Source organism: Salminus brasiliensis, chromosome 13 (assembly GCF_030463535.1).
Source record: "Salminus brasiliensis chromosome 13, fSalBra1.hap2, whole genome shotgun sequence".
NCBI classification, from domain to species: Eukaryota; Metazoa; Chordata; class Actinopteri; order Characiformes; family Bryconidae; genus Salminus; species Salminus brasiliensis.
In genome coordinates, this window is record NC_132890.1 from 30797722 (window position 1) to 30815419 (window position 17698).

A 17698-nucleotide genomic window follows, 5' to 3' on the forward strand; every position below is an offset into this window, starting at 1 on the left:
CTTCATGACGAGCGACTTTAGTGTTTAGTAGAGCAGCCTTTTGCTCTTATGACCTGCTGCAAATGTGATGCATAGCCAGACACAAGGCCAGTTTCTGGTAGATTTCTACGAGAAATCTCAGTCCATTCATCATGGTCAGTGACATCCAGTTCATTAAAGAATATTCTTGTGTTACTGCTGCAATGGCCTTCTTTAAATTCCACCATTTTTCTAAGATTTTCTATGGGGCTTGTGCGAGGAGACTGTGACGACCACTCGAGAATCTTCCAGGACTTTTTCTGAAACCAAGCTTTGGTGGACTTCGAGGTATGCTTGGGGTCATTATCCTGTTGGAAGCTGTTCAGCTTCCTCACAGAAGCCATGATGTTTTCTCCTAGGAGTTCTTGATACTGATACTGAGTCCACCTTGCCCTCCACACACTGCAGGTTTCCAGTGCCAGAGGAAGCAAAGCAGCCCCAGAACATCACTGAGCCACTTCACTTTACAGTCATGCACACTGTAGACAGGGTGTTATTTTCTGCGTATGCTTCATTATTCCTCTGTGAGCCCGAAAAGCCATCTCATTTCAAAATGAGTTTAATCTGCCATGCAGATTTTAAGTTTATTATAAGGGTAGTGACTATCTCAGCAGTGTACCTATGTTTATTGCTCACATTTAGGATCTGCATGACACGTTTTAGTGCTGTGTTACAAATGCCTGCATTTCATCTTCAAATGCTGTGAACCTTGTCTTTCTCTGGTATTATTTAGTTAACATCTATAAAGTAGGAATACCCTTCAAACAGCCAGTTGAAAAACAGCAAAGCTTTTCTCTCATGAGAATGACTTCCAGAAAGGCTGTTGCTGATGCAGCCAGATGTAATATTGTCTGGCCACAAGACTTCAGAAAAGGAGTGAAGCTTGACACGGTGTAGCCAAGAAAGGTATTTTGCCCTGTGTGTTGTAAGCTTTACATTGATTTTGATCTCATGTTGATTTTGATCCCCCTTCTCTGTTACTTGCTGGAGGTGATGTAATATTTTCGCTGTTGTACTGAACTCTGTCAGTGAATCCTAGCATGGAAAAAACTTTGAGTTGAAAAGGCTTGGACAAGGATGAGGCTTTGTAACACAGCTAGTTATACACCTCTTGTAAGTCACAGTTAATCAGGTTGTTTTCTAATACATACACATATAGCCTCTGTTTACAGATCCACATTGTGAAAATTAGAACAACATACATTACATACATACAGTGTATATTAATTCCTTAATGCAAGTTACATTTTTTTTTTTTTTACATTTTCCAAAATTGACACAGGGTCAAAGATGGGTGTATGTATATGTCTGACCCTATATATATATAGGGTCATATACAGACATATACATACACCCACTCGATGGGAACAAACAAGAACCACCAAGGCACAGTCCTGCCATGACTCGGATGAAGTTTATAGTTGGAAAATGTGGCACAGTGACTTGGTGGTGGTTGCAGCTCAACACTGGGGGCTCCATGTTCTCCCCTTGTCTGTGTTGGTCTCCTCCAGCAATTCACCCTCCTCTGTCCATCAGACTTCCTCCCACAGTCTAAAAACATGGGGATCAGTTGAGTTAGTTACTGTTATGATAAAATTACCCTGGTGTGTGTAAACGAGTGTGTGTCTATATAGTCAGTCATGGATTGGCACTCTGTTCTGGGTGAACCCCCACCGCGCTTGATGCAGTCTTCTAGGTGGACGTCTGTTTCTGGTTGAGAATGCTGTGGCTGCTGCTTCTAGCCGGTGTGCCGGTGTGTGTTTCTTTAAACTAATGATTCATTCAGGAAAATCTGCACAACACAGCACAACACACAAACATTTTCTCCGAACTAGGGGGTTGTTCATAAATGTGCGTAAAGAATGTATTTTTTAAAAGCAAAAAGGAAAGAAATATCCCTCTCCAGCGTGAACTGGGCTTTCCAGCAGTAAATATTCCCTGGGTTTCCAAAGACTCCACTCCACACAATTTACAGAAGCATTTGAAGGTAAGAAAATCACCATTGAATATATTGAATATATAATATTATTAATCACAATATTAACCTGTCAGCTAAATACTCATTTTTTATGTTTTTAGTTTCTTATTCTTAAATAATATAATAAATAAAAAAATACAGCTGCCCTTTATTTACACTACAAACCAGCATTCACCAGCAACCCAGACCAGCCCCAGACCAGCATATACGAGTTTAGACCATTTTTAAACTCATGCTCGTCTGTTTCAGGCGGATGTCTGAACATGTCTATGATAAATGGACCAGCATCAATTATTAAAATAACCAACCGAAATACTTAAAATGCATTTATTTGTATGAAAATATAAGATACACGTTTTTTCTTTACCTGTAAAGTTTACTTTTGGAGATAAGGTTTTGTTCTAGCAGTAATAGTGTGTATCACTACTGTCCAGCAGAGACAGCTTCTATCCACAAGCAATTCGGCTGCTGAATGAACAATAGCTTGTGGACTGTGGACCTCATCTGTATCATCACACCTCCTGCCCATACAAACACACTCTGCACCCTGCACTTACGACTGGAAACCCTATGCACAGTCACACAGCACCCACAAAGACTTTTCCCCACCCACACTACACCTGAATTCACACCCATCCAGTGCATTTTGTAAATAGTGTAAACGTTTAGATCAAACTTGTACATTTAAACAGTGCAATTTTGTAAACTGAGAGTGTGTATAATGTGTGTATGTGTAAGTTAATGTGTAAATATTCAGTATTTCTATTTCTAAATATATGTTCTTTTTTGTACAACTGTGAGGGACGACCTTCAGACCTGTGTAATGTTATGTTACAATAAAATATTTGATTTGTCCAATAAAAACCTGTACCATTTCTGTCCGTTTTTAGTTTTCTCCATGGTTTGAACCCTGTAGCTGCTTCTGTACACTGTGTAAATAGTTCTGGGCCAAAAGAAATGCTCTAGATTACTTGGAATTCACTCTTATTTTACATTGATTCCATTCAGAGTTAAGACTATGTTTGCCTTCTCCTGTAAAGCCACCCTTTTGGAGATACATGTTTTTCATTGGACAGCGCTGAGTGTAGTAGATGGGGGATTTGCTTCATGAGGACACAAGAAAATGTAATGTGGACATGAGATTGTTTGTGTAGTGTGGTGAAGACGCACACAGGATGGTTTCATGTGAATTTATGCATTAAGCTTTTCTTTTGTGGTTATTTGAATAGATGGCTTTAACCCTTTAATGCAGAAAGGCTTATTACACACTTATGGGTATTACTCAGTAACTACAGGGGCCTCTGTACAAACTGATGAAGCTATTCTCTGGTAATAGAAGTTTGTAATAACACTCTTAGGGGGTTAAAAAGACAAGTAATAAAATAAAATTAACGTAATGGTTACATTACTTTGATATATTTGGATTCTGTTGCAATGACATTTCTGAACAGTCAGTAATTTGTAAACGAGTACATTTTTAAGTAACCTTCCCAACACTGTTAATGGATTTATGCAAATGAGGGTGTAAACTGCTACAGATCTCCTCACAATTTTCCTGAACATCAGGGTAAATCTAGCAGTGCATTTTATAACTCTGGCTTAATTTCACCCAAAGAGATCCCCATCACTTGATATACAAATATTAATAAGACTCAGAAAGTTATGATGTTGACATTTGAATAATATTAACATTAACAATAATAATAACAAAAGCATTAATTGCATTGGTGATGCCTCCGAAATGATAATGCTGTTTGTTTTAATGCATTATTACAAAGTTATTTGTAGCCACACAGTAAGGTCTTAGTTTTTTGATTGAGATTGATGTCTTAGGTGACTGAACGCAATACAGCAGTGTTTACTATGTCTACATAGTGTATGAGAAATTGGTTGCCAGTAAAAATTCTATAAGGTTGTTTGCTGTTTACTGATTACTTGTATAATCTACTCAGTAATTTGCCCTACATCTTTACATTATTAGGAATAAATGTTGGCTTTATGTATAAAAAAATATGCTTTTGTGTGACTAATTTTAATAAAGAACACATTTTGAAATCATTTGTCGTGATGTTGCTGTTCAGGGTTTTTCTTTTTGTTGTTGTTTAAAACTGAACGACTCCATGTGTCTGAGCTGGCAAGGTCTTTCCAAAGTACTGGTTACATAAAAGTCTTTCTATTTTTATTCCAAATAAAAGAATTTCAAGCTTCTTCTTTTTCTTCTTCTTCTTCTTTTGTGTTGTGAGAAATATTTTCCTTTCTGTGGTGTTTTTGGCAACAAAGATCTCATGCAGCTCCAAACCTCACCAAGAAGAGGAACCTTGTCTGTGTTTCCAGACCTCACTGGTGTAATCAACCCTGCACTGTAAATCAGTTCCTACTGTAATATGGGTTTGCAGTGATGGGAGGTGCTGTAGTTATTTTTTTTATAAGAAAACATATTCTTAGCAGTATTTTACTTTTAATAACAAAATAGGCCTGCTTTAAATAAATGACCACAGCAGTGAACAGTGGTTAGATACTTCCAAGGTGAACATTTCCACATTAAATACCACAGTATAAAGACATAGGTGATACGGCAATGATATGTTAATAAACTTCAACTTGCTAGGTAGGATTGCAAGCTTTCATGTAGCTATCTAGTGTTAGCTAAAATGACTACACTTATTTATCTGATATACAAATATTAATAAGGCTCAGCGAGTTATGATGTTGACATTTGAATAATATCAACATTAACAATAATAATAACAAAAGCATTAATTGCATTGGTGATGCTTCAGAAATGATAATGCTGTTTGTTTTAATGTATTATTACAAAGTTATTACTGTAGCCATACAGTTTTAGTTTTAACGGAGTTAGTTTTTTAATTGAGTTACTGTGATACAGTACTCATACTGTCACTATAGTAGTTTCTGCTCTTTTAATTGAGTTAGATTGTGATACAGTACTCACACTTTCACTATAGTAGTTTCTGTTCTTTTAATTGAGTTAGATTGTGATACAGTACTCATACTTTCACTATAGTAGTTTCAGCTCTTTTAATTGAGTTAGATTGTGATACAGTACTCATACTTTCACTATAGTAGTTTCTGCTCTTTTAATTGAGTTAGATTGTGATGCAGTACTCATACTTTCACTATAGTAGTTTCAGCTCTTTTAATTGAGATAGATTGTGATACAGTACTCATACTTTCACTATAGTAGTTTCAGCTCTTTTAATTGAGTTAGACTGTGATACAGTACTCATACTTTCACTATAGTAGTTTCAGCTCTTTTAATTGAGTTAGATTGTGATGCAGTACTCATACATTCACTATAGTAGTTTCTGCTCTTTTAATTGAGATAGATTGTGATACAGTACTCATACTTTCACTATAGTAGTTTCTGCTCTTTTAATTGAGATAGATTGTGATACAGTACTCATACTTTCACTATAGCAGTTTCTGCTCTTTTAATTGAGTTAGACTGTGATACAGTACTCATACTTTCACTACAGTAGTTTCTGCTGTTTTAATTGAGTTACTGTGATGCAGTACTCATACTTTCACTATAGTAGTTTCTGCTCTTTTAATTGAGTTAGATTGTGATACAGTACTCATACTTTCACTATAGTAGTTTCTGCTCTTTTAATTGAGTTAGATTGTGATACAGTACTCATACTTTCACTATAATAGTTTCTGCTCTTTTAATTGAGTTACTGTGATGCAGTACTCATACTGTCACTATAGTAGTTTCTGCTGTTTTAATTGAGTTAGACTGTGATACAGTACTCATACTTTCACTATAGTAGTTTCTGCTCTTTTAATTGAGTTAGACTGTAATACAGTACTCATACTTTCACTATAGTAGTTTCTGCTCTTTTAATTGAGTTAGATTGTGATGCAGTACTCATACTTTCACTATAGTAGTTTCAGCTCTTTTAATTGAGATAGATTGTGATACAGTACTCATACTTTCACTATAGTAGTTTCAGCTCTTTTAATTGAGTTAGACTGTGATACAGTACTCATACTTTCACTATAGTAGTTTCTGCTCTTTTAATTGAGATAGATTGTGATACAGTACTCATACTGTCACTATAGTAGTTTCTGCTCTTTTAATTGAGTTAGACTGTGATACAGTACTCATACTTTCACTATAGTAGTTTCTGCTCTTTTAATTGAGTTAGACTGTGATACAGTACTCATACTTTCACTATAGTAGTTTCTGCTCTTTTAATTGAGTTAGACTGTGATACAGTACTCATACTTTCACTATAGTAGTTTCTGCTCTTTTAATTGAGATAGATTGTGATACAGTACTCATACTGTCACTATAGTAGTTTCTGCTCTTTTAATTGAGTTAGACTGTGATACAGTACTTATACTTTCACTATAGTAGTTTCTGCTCTTTTAATTGAGATAGATTGTGATACAGTACTCATACTGTCACTATAGTAGTTTCTGCTCTTTTAATTGAGTTAGACTGTGATACAGTACTTATACTTTCACTATAGTAGTTTCTGCTGTTTTAATTGAGTTACTGTGATGCAGTACTCATACTTTCACTATAGTAGTTTCTGCTCTTTTAATTGAGTTAGATTGTGATGCAGTACTCATACTTTCACTATAGTAGTTTCAGCTCTTTTAATTGAGTTAGACTGTGATACAGTACTCATACTTTCACTATAGTAGTTTCTGCTCTTTTAATTGAGATAGATTGTGATACAGTACTCATACTGTCACTATAGTAGTTTCTGCTCTTTTAATTGAGTTAGACTGTGATACAGTACTTATACTTTCACTATAGTAGTTTCTGCTGTTTTAATTGAGTTACTGTGATGCAGTACTCATACTTTCACTATAGTAGTTTCTGCTCTTTTAATTGAGTTACTGTGATACAGTACTCATACTTTCACTATAGTAGTTTCTGCTGTTTTAATTGAGTTAGATTGTGATACAGTACTCATACTTTCACTATAGTAGTTTCTGCTGTTTTAATTGAGTTAGATTGTGATTCAGTACTCATACTTTCACTATAATAGTTTCTGCTCTTTTAATTGAGTTACTGTGATGCAGTACTCATACTGTCACTATAGTAGTTTCTGCTGTTTTAATTGAGTTAGACTGTGATACAGTACTCATACTTTCACTATAGTAGTTTCTGCTGTTTTAATTGAGTTAGACTGTGATACAGTACTCATACTTTCACTATAGTAGTTTCTGCTCTTTTAATTGAGTTAGACTGTAATACAGTACTCATACTTTCACTATAGTAGTTTCTGCTCTTTTAATTGAGTTAGATTGTGATGCAGTACTCATACTTTCACTATAGTAGTTTCAGCTCTTTTAATTGAGATAGATTGTGATACAGTACTCATACTTTCACTATAGTAGTTTCAGCTCTTTTAATTGAGATAGATTGTGATACAGTACTCATACTGTCACTATAGTAGTTTCTGCTCTTTTAATTGAGTTAGATTGTGATACAGTACTCATACTTTCACTATAGTAGTTTCTGCTGTTTTAATTGAGTTACTGTGATGCAGTACTCATACTTTCACTATAGTAGTTTCTGCTCTTTTAATTGAGTTAGATTGTGATACAGTACTCATACTTTCACTATAGTAGTTTCTGCTGTTTTAATTGAGGTAGATTGTGATACAGTACTCATACTTTCACTATAATAGTTTCTGCTCTTTTAATTGAGTTACTGTGATACAGTACTCATACTTTCACTATAGTAGTTTCTTCTCTTTTAATTGAGTTAGACTGTAATACAGTACTCATACTTTCACTATAGTAGTTTCTGCTCTTTTAATTGAGTTAGACTGTGATATAGTACTCATACTTTCACTATAGTAGTTTGTTCTCTTTTAATTGAGTTAGACTGTAATACAGTACTCATACTTTCACTATAATAGTTTCTGCTCTTTTAATTGAGTTAGACTGTGATACAGTACTCATACTTTCACTATAGTAGTTTCAGCTCTTTTAATTGAGTTAGATTGTGATACAGTACTCATACTTTCACTATAGTAGTTTCTGCTCTTTTAATTGAGATAGATTGTGATACAGTACTCATACTTTCATTATAGTAGTTTCAGCTCTTTTAATTGAGTTAGACTGTAATACAGTACTCATACTTTCACTATAGTGCAGTTTCTGCTCTTTTAATTGAGTTAGATTGTGATACAGTACTCATACTTTCACTATAGTAGTTTCTGCTCTTTTAATTGAGTTAGATTGTGATACAGTACTCATACTTTCACTATAGTAGTTTCTGCTCTTTTAATTGAGTTAGACTGTGATACAGTACTCATACTTTCACTATAGTAGTTTCAGCTCTTTTAATTGAGTTAGACTGTGATACAGTACTCATACTTTCACTATAGTAGTTTCTGCTCTTTTAATTGAGTTAGACTGTGATACAGTACTCATACTTTCACTATAGTAGTTTCTGCTCTTTTAATTGACGTTGAGTTAGATTGTGATACTGCAGTGGGAACAGTCTCACTGAAAATGAACTGGACTGAATAGACTGAAGCTTTGTCTGCGCCTTGTCTGATGACTCTGGATTGGACATACAGAACAAGCTCTAATGTGGCTTTCAGTAAAGGATGTTTAGCGTGCATTTGGTGGGATCTCGTATGCAATGTATGCAAAAGTATGGAATTCAGAACATAACATTTACAGTATTAGTAAGTGTGTAGTGTGGTCTTGTGCACTGTGCACTTTTGCAGAAGGCCGCACTTTAATTCTTGGTGGAAATCATGTGATTGCACACCCAAGTCACGCAAAGGTGGACTACGGGACAGGCCGGTATCAGTACTGCTCTGATGAGATATTGAGGTAAGTGTGTTCAGTGTAGGCTTGTGCACAGGGGAAGCTCACAAACGAGTGTGCAAGTGTGGACTTGCAAGGGCTGTGTTCCAAAATGCGTAGTAGCAAGGTAGTGCACCACCATTATCAGGCCACTCAATAATGAGTGCAGGCCTATGTACAGTACAGCAGCCTGTGGTTTTGGGGGGGGGTGGGTGGGGGGTTGGTGGGGGTCCGTTGGAGAACATTTTTCGGCGCTTTGGCGTCACTCGCCGTTCCCACAATGCCCTGGTAACACGCATGCGCGGTGGCCACTCCCGCTTGGCTCACACAGCGATCTCCATCAAAGATGGCGGGAGCCTCCGACCCTCTGGAAGACATGCTGTTCTCGGAGGTGGACGAGAAAGCCGTCAGCGACCTGGTGGGCTCGCTGGAGTCGCAGCTCGGCGGCCGGAGCGACCCGGTAACGGCGACGGCATCGTCGGCGTCGGCCACAGCATCCTCGGTAACGGCGCGCGGAGGCGGCGGCGGCGCGAACCACCGCTTGGCGCGAGCTCTGCCTGCGCGAGCGGGCAACACATCCGAGCAACAACAACAACAACAGCAGCAGCAGCAGCAGCAGCAGCAGCAGCAGCTACACCTACAGCGTAAACCCGGGACTCATCAGGACTCGGACAGCGGCGCGAAACCGGAGAGCACGAGCTCGGATAGCGGCGGGAGAGCGAGCGCGTCGCGTTCACTTGGAACGAGCGCGAGCAGCAGCAGCAGCAGCAGCACCCCGACCGGGTCCGTATCCGAGGGGGTCTTGCTAACGGGAACTTCTACGGTCAGTAGCGGCGGCGTCGGGCCCGGTAACAAAGGTGCGAGCTCGCGGGAGTATGACACGCGCAAAAAGCAGCACGTCTCGTGCGCGAGCGTGCGGACACGGCGCTCCGGATCCCAGAGTGTGAACGGAGACGGTGGAGGCGCGAGCACAGCCATCTCGCCGGTGAAGAGCAGCAACAACACCACGACCACCACCACGACCACCACCACTACCCCTGCCCCTGCTGCTGTCACCGGCTCCGTAACGACGGCGTCCAGCCGTGCGGCAGCGGCAGCAGCGACCACGGCCACCATGACAACGACGGCGACGGCGACTTTCACTGTGACTGGCACCAGCACCTCCTCGTCGGCCATCGCGCTGGACAGGGGCACCCCGACCATCGCGCTGCACCGGCTCCCGAGTCACATCGTCGCCAGTCTCGCGCAGAACCGCAACGGCACCACTGTGTCTGCGCTCGTGCAGCAGGGCGCGCTGGCTCCCGCTCCTCCGCACGTGAACCACAGCAAAAACTCGGAGTCGCCCGTGCACGAGTCGCCCGCAAGTGGCGCCGAAGCGGCGAAACCCAGCGCGGCGGCCCCCGGTCCGAAAGCGTCGACCACCGCTGTCACATCCGTAGCCGTTGCCGTTGCCGTCCCGACCCAGAACTCAGTAGCGAGCGCCGCCGCCCCCTCCGCTGCCCCCTCCGCCGCCCCCTCCGCCGCCTCCCCGCTGGTGGCCGTCAACACCAGTGCGGCCGTCACGAGCGCACCGGGTCCCGCTGCAGCGACCACCGTCACCACGGTCACCGCCGCGGCCACGGTGAGGCTCGCACCTCCGGCCACCGTTACTCCGCCGCAGCCTCCGCAGGCTCGAGCTGCGCTCGCGGCGCCGCAGCGCATCGTGGCCCCACAGCTTATTGTCAGAGCTCCACAACAGCAGACGACGATCCAGCTGCCTCCCGGTTTCACGATCCCGCCCGGTAAGAAAGTTCAGGGATTTTATTTCCCGCTCGAGCGAGCCGTTAAAGGGGAAGCGCGCGAGGCTAACGCGGCTAGCTAACAGTGCGCGAGAGTGGACGGTGTCAGTTAGCATCAGCCAGCTAGCGCTTTAGCTTCATTCAGCTGCTACAGGGAGACGGGAAACCTACAAAATCTGGGGCTCAAAATATTAGTGAATGAAAATTTGAGCTTTTATCGGCATTTTATCACATATTCTGACCATTTTTTCAGAAAAAAAATAATAAATTCGCACCAACTTCAAACTGAAACCATTAGCAGAAGCTGCATTTCCACATATTTACTCGCCTTTGCAACTTAAAAGTTAAAAATTGAAGCTTTGCAAAACTAAACTATCACTTGTGGGTCGTTCAACACTAAGAATAAGTTAGCTAGCCAAGTTTTCGCACACACTGTAGGTCCAAAAGTGTTCAAACACCCCCAATAATTAGTGATTTTTACCACCTTCCATTGCTGAGACTAGTTTTCAGCTGAACACACACACACACACACACACACACAGCATGCCCATGGACAGCGCTGGCTAGAGGGGCATGATGTCCCCCAGCACTGGCCTGTGTTCTCTGGAGTGATGGAGCTCCATCCAGGACCTTTGGGATGACTTGGCTGACGTGCTGAAACTAACCGTTCAGCATCAGCACCTGACCTCACTGATGCTCTTGTGACGGAATGCAATCAGATCCTCACAGCAATGCTCCAACATCCAGTGTAAAGCCTTCTCAGAAGAATAGAGAGGAGAGGAGACGCACTGTGTCGATAACAGGGTTGTGGGTTCGATTCCCGGGCTCGGCAAGCTGCCACTGTTGGGCCCTTGAGCAAGGCCCTTTACCCTCTCTGCTCCCCGGGCGCTGGAGTTGGCTGCCCACCGCTCTGGGTGTGTGTGTACTCACTGCCCCTAACACATGTGTGTGTGTGTGAGTGTGTGAGTGTGTGTTCACTACCACAGATGGGTTAAATGCGGAGGACACATTTCGCTGTACAGTCCACACTGTACAGTGACAAATACGTGCACCTTTACCTTTAATACCCCTGATTTCAGCAGGAATGCTGGAGGAGCAGGTGTCCACAAACTTATTTGGACCTATTGTGTATTTTGTTCACAGTTAGAAAAGTAAGTGTTCTCGAATGACTTGTTTAAGTGAAGGTATAGTTTGTTGTGTGTGCATTTTAACTGAGCGATCTTTGTCAGGCAGTGTATGCAGCACTTTTCTCTGTGTGTGTGTGTGTGTTTGTTTTTTTCTGCTGTGTGAAGTTCTCTTAGGCTGTGTAAGGGTATCTCTCCCCTGCTGCTCTGCTCACTGGCTCACATATTGCAGCGCTGAGGCTCTGAGGAAGACACTAAGTTCAAAACAAGCAGTGTTTGTCAGAGGAAGAACCTGTTGGATGCTGTTGTGCCACGTCCTGAGTGAAAGAAGTGCTCAGCTGGAGGGAAAGAAAGGCCATTATTTCTCATACGCACAGAATGTCAGAGACATTTGCATGCTGACATGTTTGTGGTGAGGCCTGATAATAACATTTGGATTAGTATGAATATGTGAAATATTAAATGGAAAAGAGAATGTAAAGAGGGTATCCCACTTATTTTCTTTACAGTGGTGCTGATGGGAGTCAGGGTCACCATGACTACCACCCAAATTTTGCCCTTATATTCACCATCTAAAAACCTACACTTGTCTTTTGTCTTGGGTTTTATATATAATGTTGATGATGGTAAAATAGTGACACAGCTCATATTTCCTTTGGGCACTATTTTGCCACACAACACCCTACATGCATCACTCTACCATGAATCTATTTCCAGAAATATATTGTAATCTTTTTATAACTATCATATAATGATGTTTTCTGGTGTAATAACTTTCTGTCAGGTAGCTTTCAGAGACAGGTAGCTTTCAACTCCATTCACTACCACTGTGAACAGGCTGGTAGGTTTCTGGAGCTCAGGAAAATCCCATTAGAAGCACACTTGTGCAGTTGCCTGTGTTAGAAAGTGGTGCTTTAAGACTTGGGTAATATGCTGGAAATGCAGTGGATTGAGGACAGCAGAGAGCTTCATCTTTCCAAAAGTCTAAAAGTCTATACTGAGATGTGGCCTGTTTTACCGGATGTCACAAAAGTCTCAGTAAAGTCATTATAGTTTGATGATCAGTGAACATATTTTCTTGCAGTTTGTGTTATAACAAATATAAGGTTATAATATTGATATAATAATGTTATAATAATGTCAGACAAAAATAGTCACCACAACAACAAGAATAATCGTGATGATAATAATAATAACAATTATAATTTCATATTTAAGATGAACCTTTGGAGTGGAACTATTGCTAATAACATGTTTGTACCCTTTTCTTACAAAATGCTCATTTAAAGTGCTGTTATTCAATTGCCGGTATTTTCATTTGCCTTTCTTCGAGTCTGCACATAATCAAAATAATCCAAATCTTGAGTTTTTTAATTGTGAAATGCAACAAGTAACATATTACATTTAGTGGAGTTTAGAGTTTAGATAGCACTGAGGGAGTAATTGCATGGGTGCCCTGTGTGTCAGCCAGTAGGAGACGCTGTTGGGCAGGGGGTCAGTCAGTCACAGTCAGTCACTGAGGATTTTAACTGAATGGAAGAGAAACTAATCACTGCTGTCAGCTCAGATACACATAGTTTGATTAAGACCCTCCATCTCAGTGGGATACTAGCCAGTGTGGGTGTCTGTCAGCTGTTGTAAAAGAATTGGAAGTTAGCTTTCCCCTTCAAGCCTGTTGGGCTTCAGTGAAGATGTGTTAGCAGCAGTTTAAAAACAAGCTCTCAAGCTCTATCACAGGATACAGGAAAATCTAGCTAGGGCCAGAAATAATAAAAAAATGAAATGAAATAGTTTTAAAGAGATTATTTTAATAAAATAATCAAACTTTCAGATTATCCAAAAATATGAGTTAGACAATTGTATGTTCTGAAAGCAACAATATTAATAACAAATGTTAGGATACACAATCGAGATATCTATAGTGTTTCAAGCTGTGTGTTTCTGAGCAGGGATGCACCGATCTGGGAGTTATGGGGCGATGCCTATATTTTCCTGTACATATCTGCGTATCTGGTAGGATTACATCTACCTTAAGCATTACAGTGAAATATAACACTCACAGATGGTGGTAAATGCAGTACAATGATACAGGTATTTTAGCGCGGTAGTTCAGCATCACCTAAACATTCGTCTTCTCTGTTATCGGGCTTCTGCCTTCGTGCTACAGTGTATATATTATCATATAGATGACACATGTAATCATCTTATTCAGGATGTAGCTAAAGGGTGGTGTGTGGTGGGGTAAATGTGATTGGAAGCATGTAAAGGTGTTATGCTTAGATGTTTCTTCTAAACGTCACATGTGAACCCACCGTGTATTTTGCACTATGCTCAGTAATGTTCAGCAAGCAACACAAGGAGGCTCTGAATGTCCTATATGAGTGTCTGTACGTCTGTAAGCTCATCTAACTCAGTCTGTGTGTGTTGTAGGGATGGTTTTGGTGCGGACAGAGCTCGGGCAGCTGGTGATGGTTCCTCAGCAGGCGCTGGCTCAGGCTCAAGCTCAAGCTCAAGCTCAGGCTCAGGCTCAGGCTCAAGCTCAGGCTCAGGCTCAAGCTCAAGCTCAAGCCCAGAGTAACATTTCCCCCCGACCTGCAACCCCTACTACTGGAGCCACCTTCAGAGTCACCACCCCACAGGTATACTCACCCACATTTCCAAACTTTCCCACTTCCATACAGTTCATAATGCAACACACTTTTATTAGCATTTTGCAAATATGATTGCAAAATTGATGATGCAAACAGATTCATATTTTTTTTACCTTACACTTATTACATTTGTATGGGTCTAAGAACTAAAATAGTCCTTAATAATAATAAATAAAAACCCATTTCTTTATCCTTTAGAATTAAACAGACTGTTTTTGTTACTGTGCCTTCAAGATAGGTACCTGCAATAACCTCTACTCTGATTAGCTGTATTTTATTGTGCCGCATTCAAAAAACACTCCAGGCTGAAACACTTGAAACACAGCTTGAATGCGTGGGGCTAAACTGCTGTAGGCTGAACAGGACGACGTGTGGAAGTATGCTGGTTTGTTGGCTGTTTTGCAGCTTAATTTCCACATATGGACTGTATGGACAGGGGAGTGAATGGTACGTTTTGAAATTAAGTTTATGAGCTTATGGCACGCCTCTATTTTTACCTACCAATCAAAGGCTGTGTTCACCCATTCCACCATTCCTAATTAGCAGACTGTTGATGAGCAAGTAGAAAACTAACCTCTTGAAGTGCTGTACTGTGGGCCTGGAGATGTTCTTCCTTAAATTAGCAGCTGCTCTTGGTGCTCTCACAGTGACTCACCATTGAAACCAGTTTGTGGAAAACTTGTAATTTTACAAGTTTGTTCACCACGGCATCCAAAACCATGTTCTGCATGGTTTGCACAGCAATTTTCTTCATTAACAGCAACCGTAATACAGTAATAGCTGTAACTCTGCATAGCTGGAATTTGCCAAAAGAAAAGTAAATAACATTAAAACCATAAACTAACTTCCTAAGACCTAGACCTAAGACAAACCACAAGGAGTCTAGGCTACACTCTTAGATCTTCTAGCCTAGGATCAGTTACTGCACTGGGACTCACAGGTAACATCATCATTAGAATTTAATAAATTAACCAAGACTAGCATAGCTAGGTAAACACATGAAGAGCAGGTCTATTTATCTCAGTCTGGCAGATGGAAGTGTTTGTAAAGTAAGCTGATTACACTGAGCCTTTTCTGCATTAACTTAGTTTAGTTAAACAGTCTACCAACCCACGTTTATTTAGTTCTATATATCAGTTTATTTAGTATACAGTTAAGGGTGTTTTCACACTTCTCCTACAGGTCCTGGAGTCTGCATCCAGGACCGATTATGGGCTGGTTTGGGGAAGGGGTTCATTATCATGGGTTTGCTTTCATATAGAAGATTTTTTTTACAAATAGTGGACTAATTAAAACTTTTCTGCACATATTTTTTGCAAAATGGTAGGTTCATCAGTTTATAGCTTTTTCATATTTTTCTTGGATATAAACACCTAAGCAGCAAGGAATAGTTCTTTCTGGAGTCATGGCAAACAGGCGAGAAGTTGAAGCAGGCATGTGACAAAATGAACCAATAACGGATAGCAAATAGCTTCCACACGTGCAGCAGACCACACCAAAGTCCGCTTGAAGCATACCCCAGACCCCTGATTTTTGGAGGATCAGAGATCAGATCACTGGACTGCTCCTGGGCTTAAAAACAGCTTTCAAAAGCTTGACCAAAAGTACTGAACTGTCAAGCAAGCACTCCGCTTGTGTGAAAACGCTAGTGTGAAAACACCCTACGTTGAGCCAACTCAAAAACAGCAGAGAATGTGCTGCATCTTAGTATGTTTATTACAACTACCTATGTGCAGGTAAGGACTGCCCCCTTCTCATGATGATTCCAAGCACATCAAGTTCTTGCTCTCAGACTCTCCTGATGATCAAACAGCAGGGAAATGCGACAAAATGACATAATTGCAGGCGAAACAGTGTTTAACTATGTGAGATAAGTGTGTGTGTGTGTGTTTTATTGCACAGCAGATATTTACATACAATGTGCAATATGAAGGTCATGATGGGTCATACAGGAAATGGTTCTCTGATGAGAAATAAGAATAAAATAAAATAAAAAAAGCAACAAAAAGGTTTTCCTCCATCTTCAAAAATATCAAGAGATATGAACATCAAGCAAGTCTAATCATTTTGGTTGGAAGGGGAAATGGTTAAATGAAGAAATGGAGGGAAATGTGTTAATTATATACACATTAATGATGAGTAATTGTTTATTGTCTATGTATTTGATATCTAATTACATGAGGATATAATTAATTACATAATTATTTACGTAATAATATAGCACTGTCTTTTACTTTAGCATGGATTGTATTTTTATAGTATGGATTCCTTGTCAATACTCGAGTCCTAGCTTGAGTCGGATTGTTGGTGTTTGGTCATTGCAATTAAGATAACTGAAATTAGGTGTAGACAATACAACAAATATTCAGTATCACAATACTTACGTATGTAAACATATGTAAGCAATGGTAGGAATGGTTGGAATGGGCACCATGAAAATGTGCGAAGAGTGAAGTGCAACATAAAAAAACTATCAATAATTGAATAATCAAAAAAACTAATATTACAGCGATTTGTTTATTTGACATATTCATTTTCTTTTTAAATGACTCATGAAGCTGATCAGTGCTGGCAAAGTTAAATGTATACTTAGACAATCAAATTGTGACATAATTGATCAAGACAGCACTAACTTATAATTAAGTTATTGCTTAAAATAATCACATTTGTTACTATTATCAAACATGAGGGATCTCAGGTGTTGAGGCAGCACCGCAAACTGTGCAGCCTGTTGCAGTGGCTCTTTAAAATTAAAGGCTAGGTGTATTTGTTTCAGCCTGGTTTGATGGAACATGGAGCCGTCCTCATTTTTCTGCTGCTGTAATTGCCGTCCCTGTCCCTTCTCCTCATTTCTGATTTTAATGAGCTGTTTAATATTGCATTGAAGTTTTGCTTATCACATTCTACCTGTTAGAAGGTAATTAATCACTGTATTAGCACTTACGTTTACTAAGTATAGGCTCTATTAATCATATTTGATTAATGCTAATCTTCTTCCCACCTGCAAGAGAAAACGGCCTGTTTCAGATAGTGTCTGTGTTACTGATTAATGTGAGGATGTATTGCTTTACATTATTACAGCCAGGTATGAAATTCTGTTAAAGATGCTGGAGTTTGACTCTCGGATTTGCTAAGTTGCTATCCCACCAGAATGCTGTTTCACTTGGCATCCAAACCCAAAACTGTCCTGTTCAATAAACACAGTGAAGAGCAAAGACTCTGGGTGATCTCTAAGCTCTGATCTGATTAGGCTTTTACTCAGCATTTAGTTGTATGTGAAGAGTCCCTGACAGTGATTCTGACTACATAAAAACAGCAGTATTTTAAGGTCTGACTCGAGTGTCA

The 17698-nt window shown here is 40.1% G+C and overlaps 1 protein-coding gene across 2 annotated transcripts in view; it reads left to right on the forward strand.

Moving 5' to 3' along the window:
- Window positions 1-9146: 9146 nt before the first annotated feature.
- Window positions 9147-17698, forward strand: part of LOC140575110 (transcription initiation factor TFIID subunit 4-like) — a 104510-nt gene continuing 95958 nt past the window's right edge. For both annotated transcript variants that reach the window (XM_072695272.1, XM_072695273.1), the window contains exons 1-2: window positions 9147-10581; window positions 14133-14341. In XM_072695272.1, the coding sequence (XP_072551373.1) occupies window positions 9147-10581; window positions 14133-14341 (1644 nt within the window). The remainder of the gene's footprint in view (window positions 10582-14132; window positions 14342-17698) is intronic.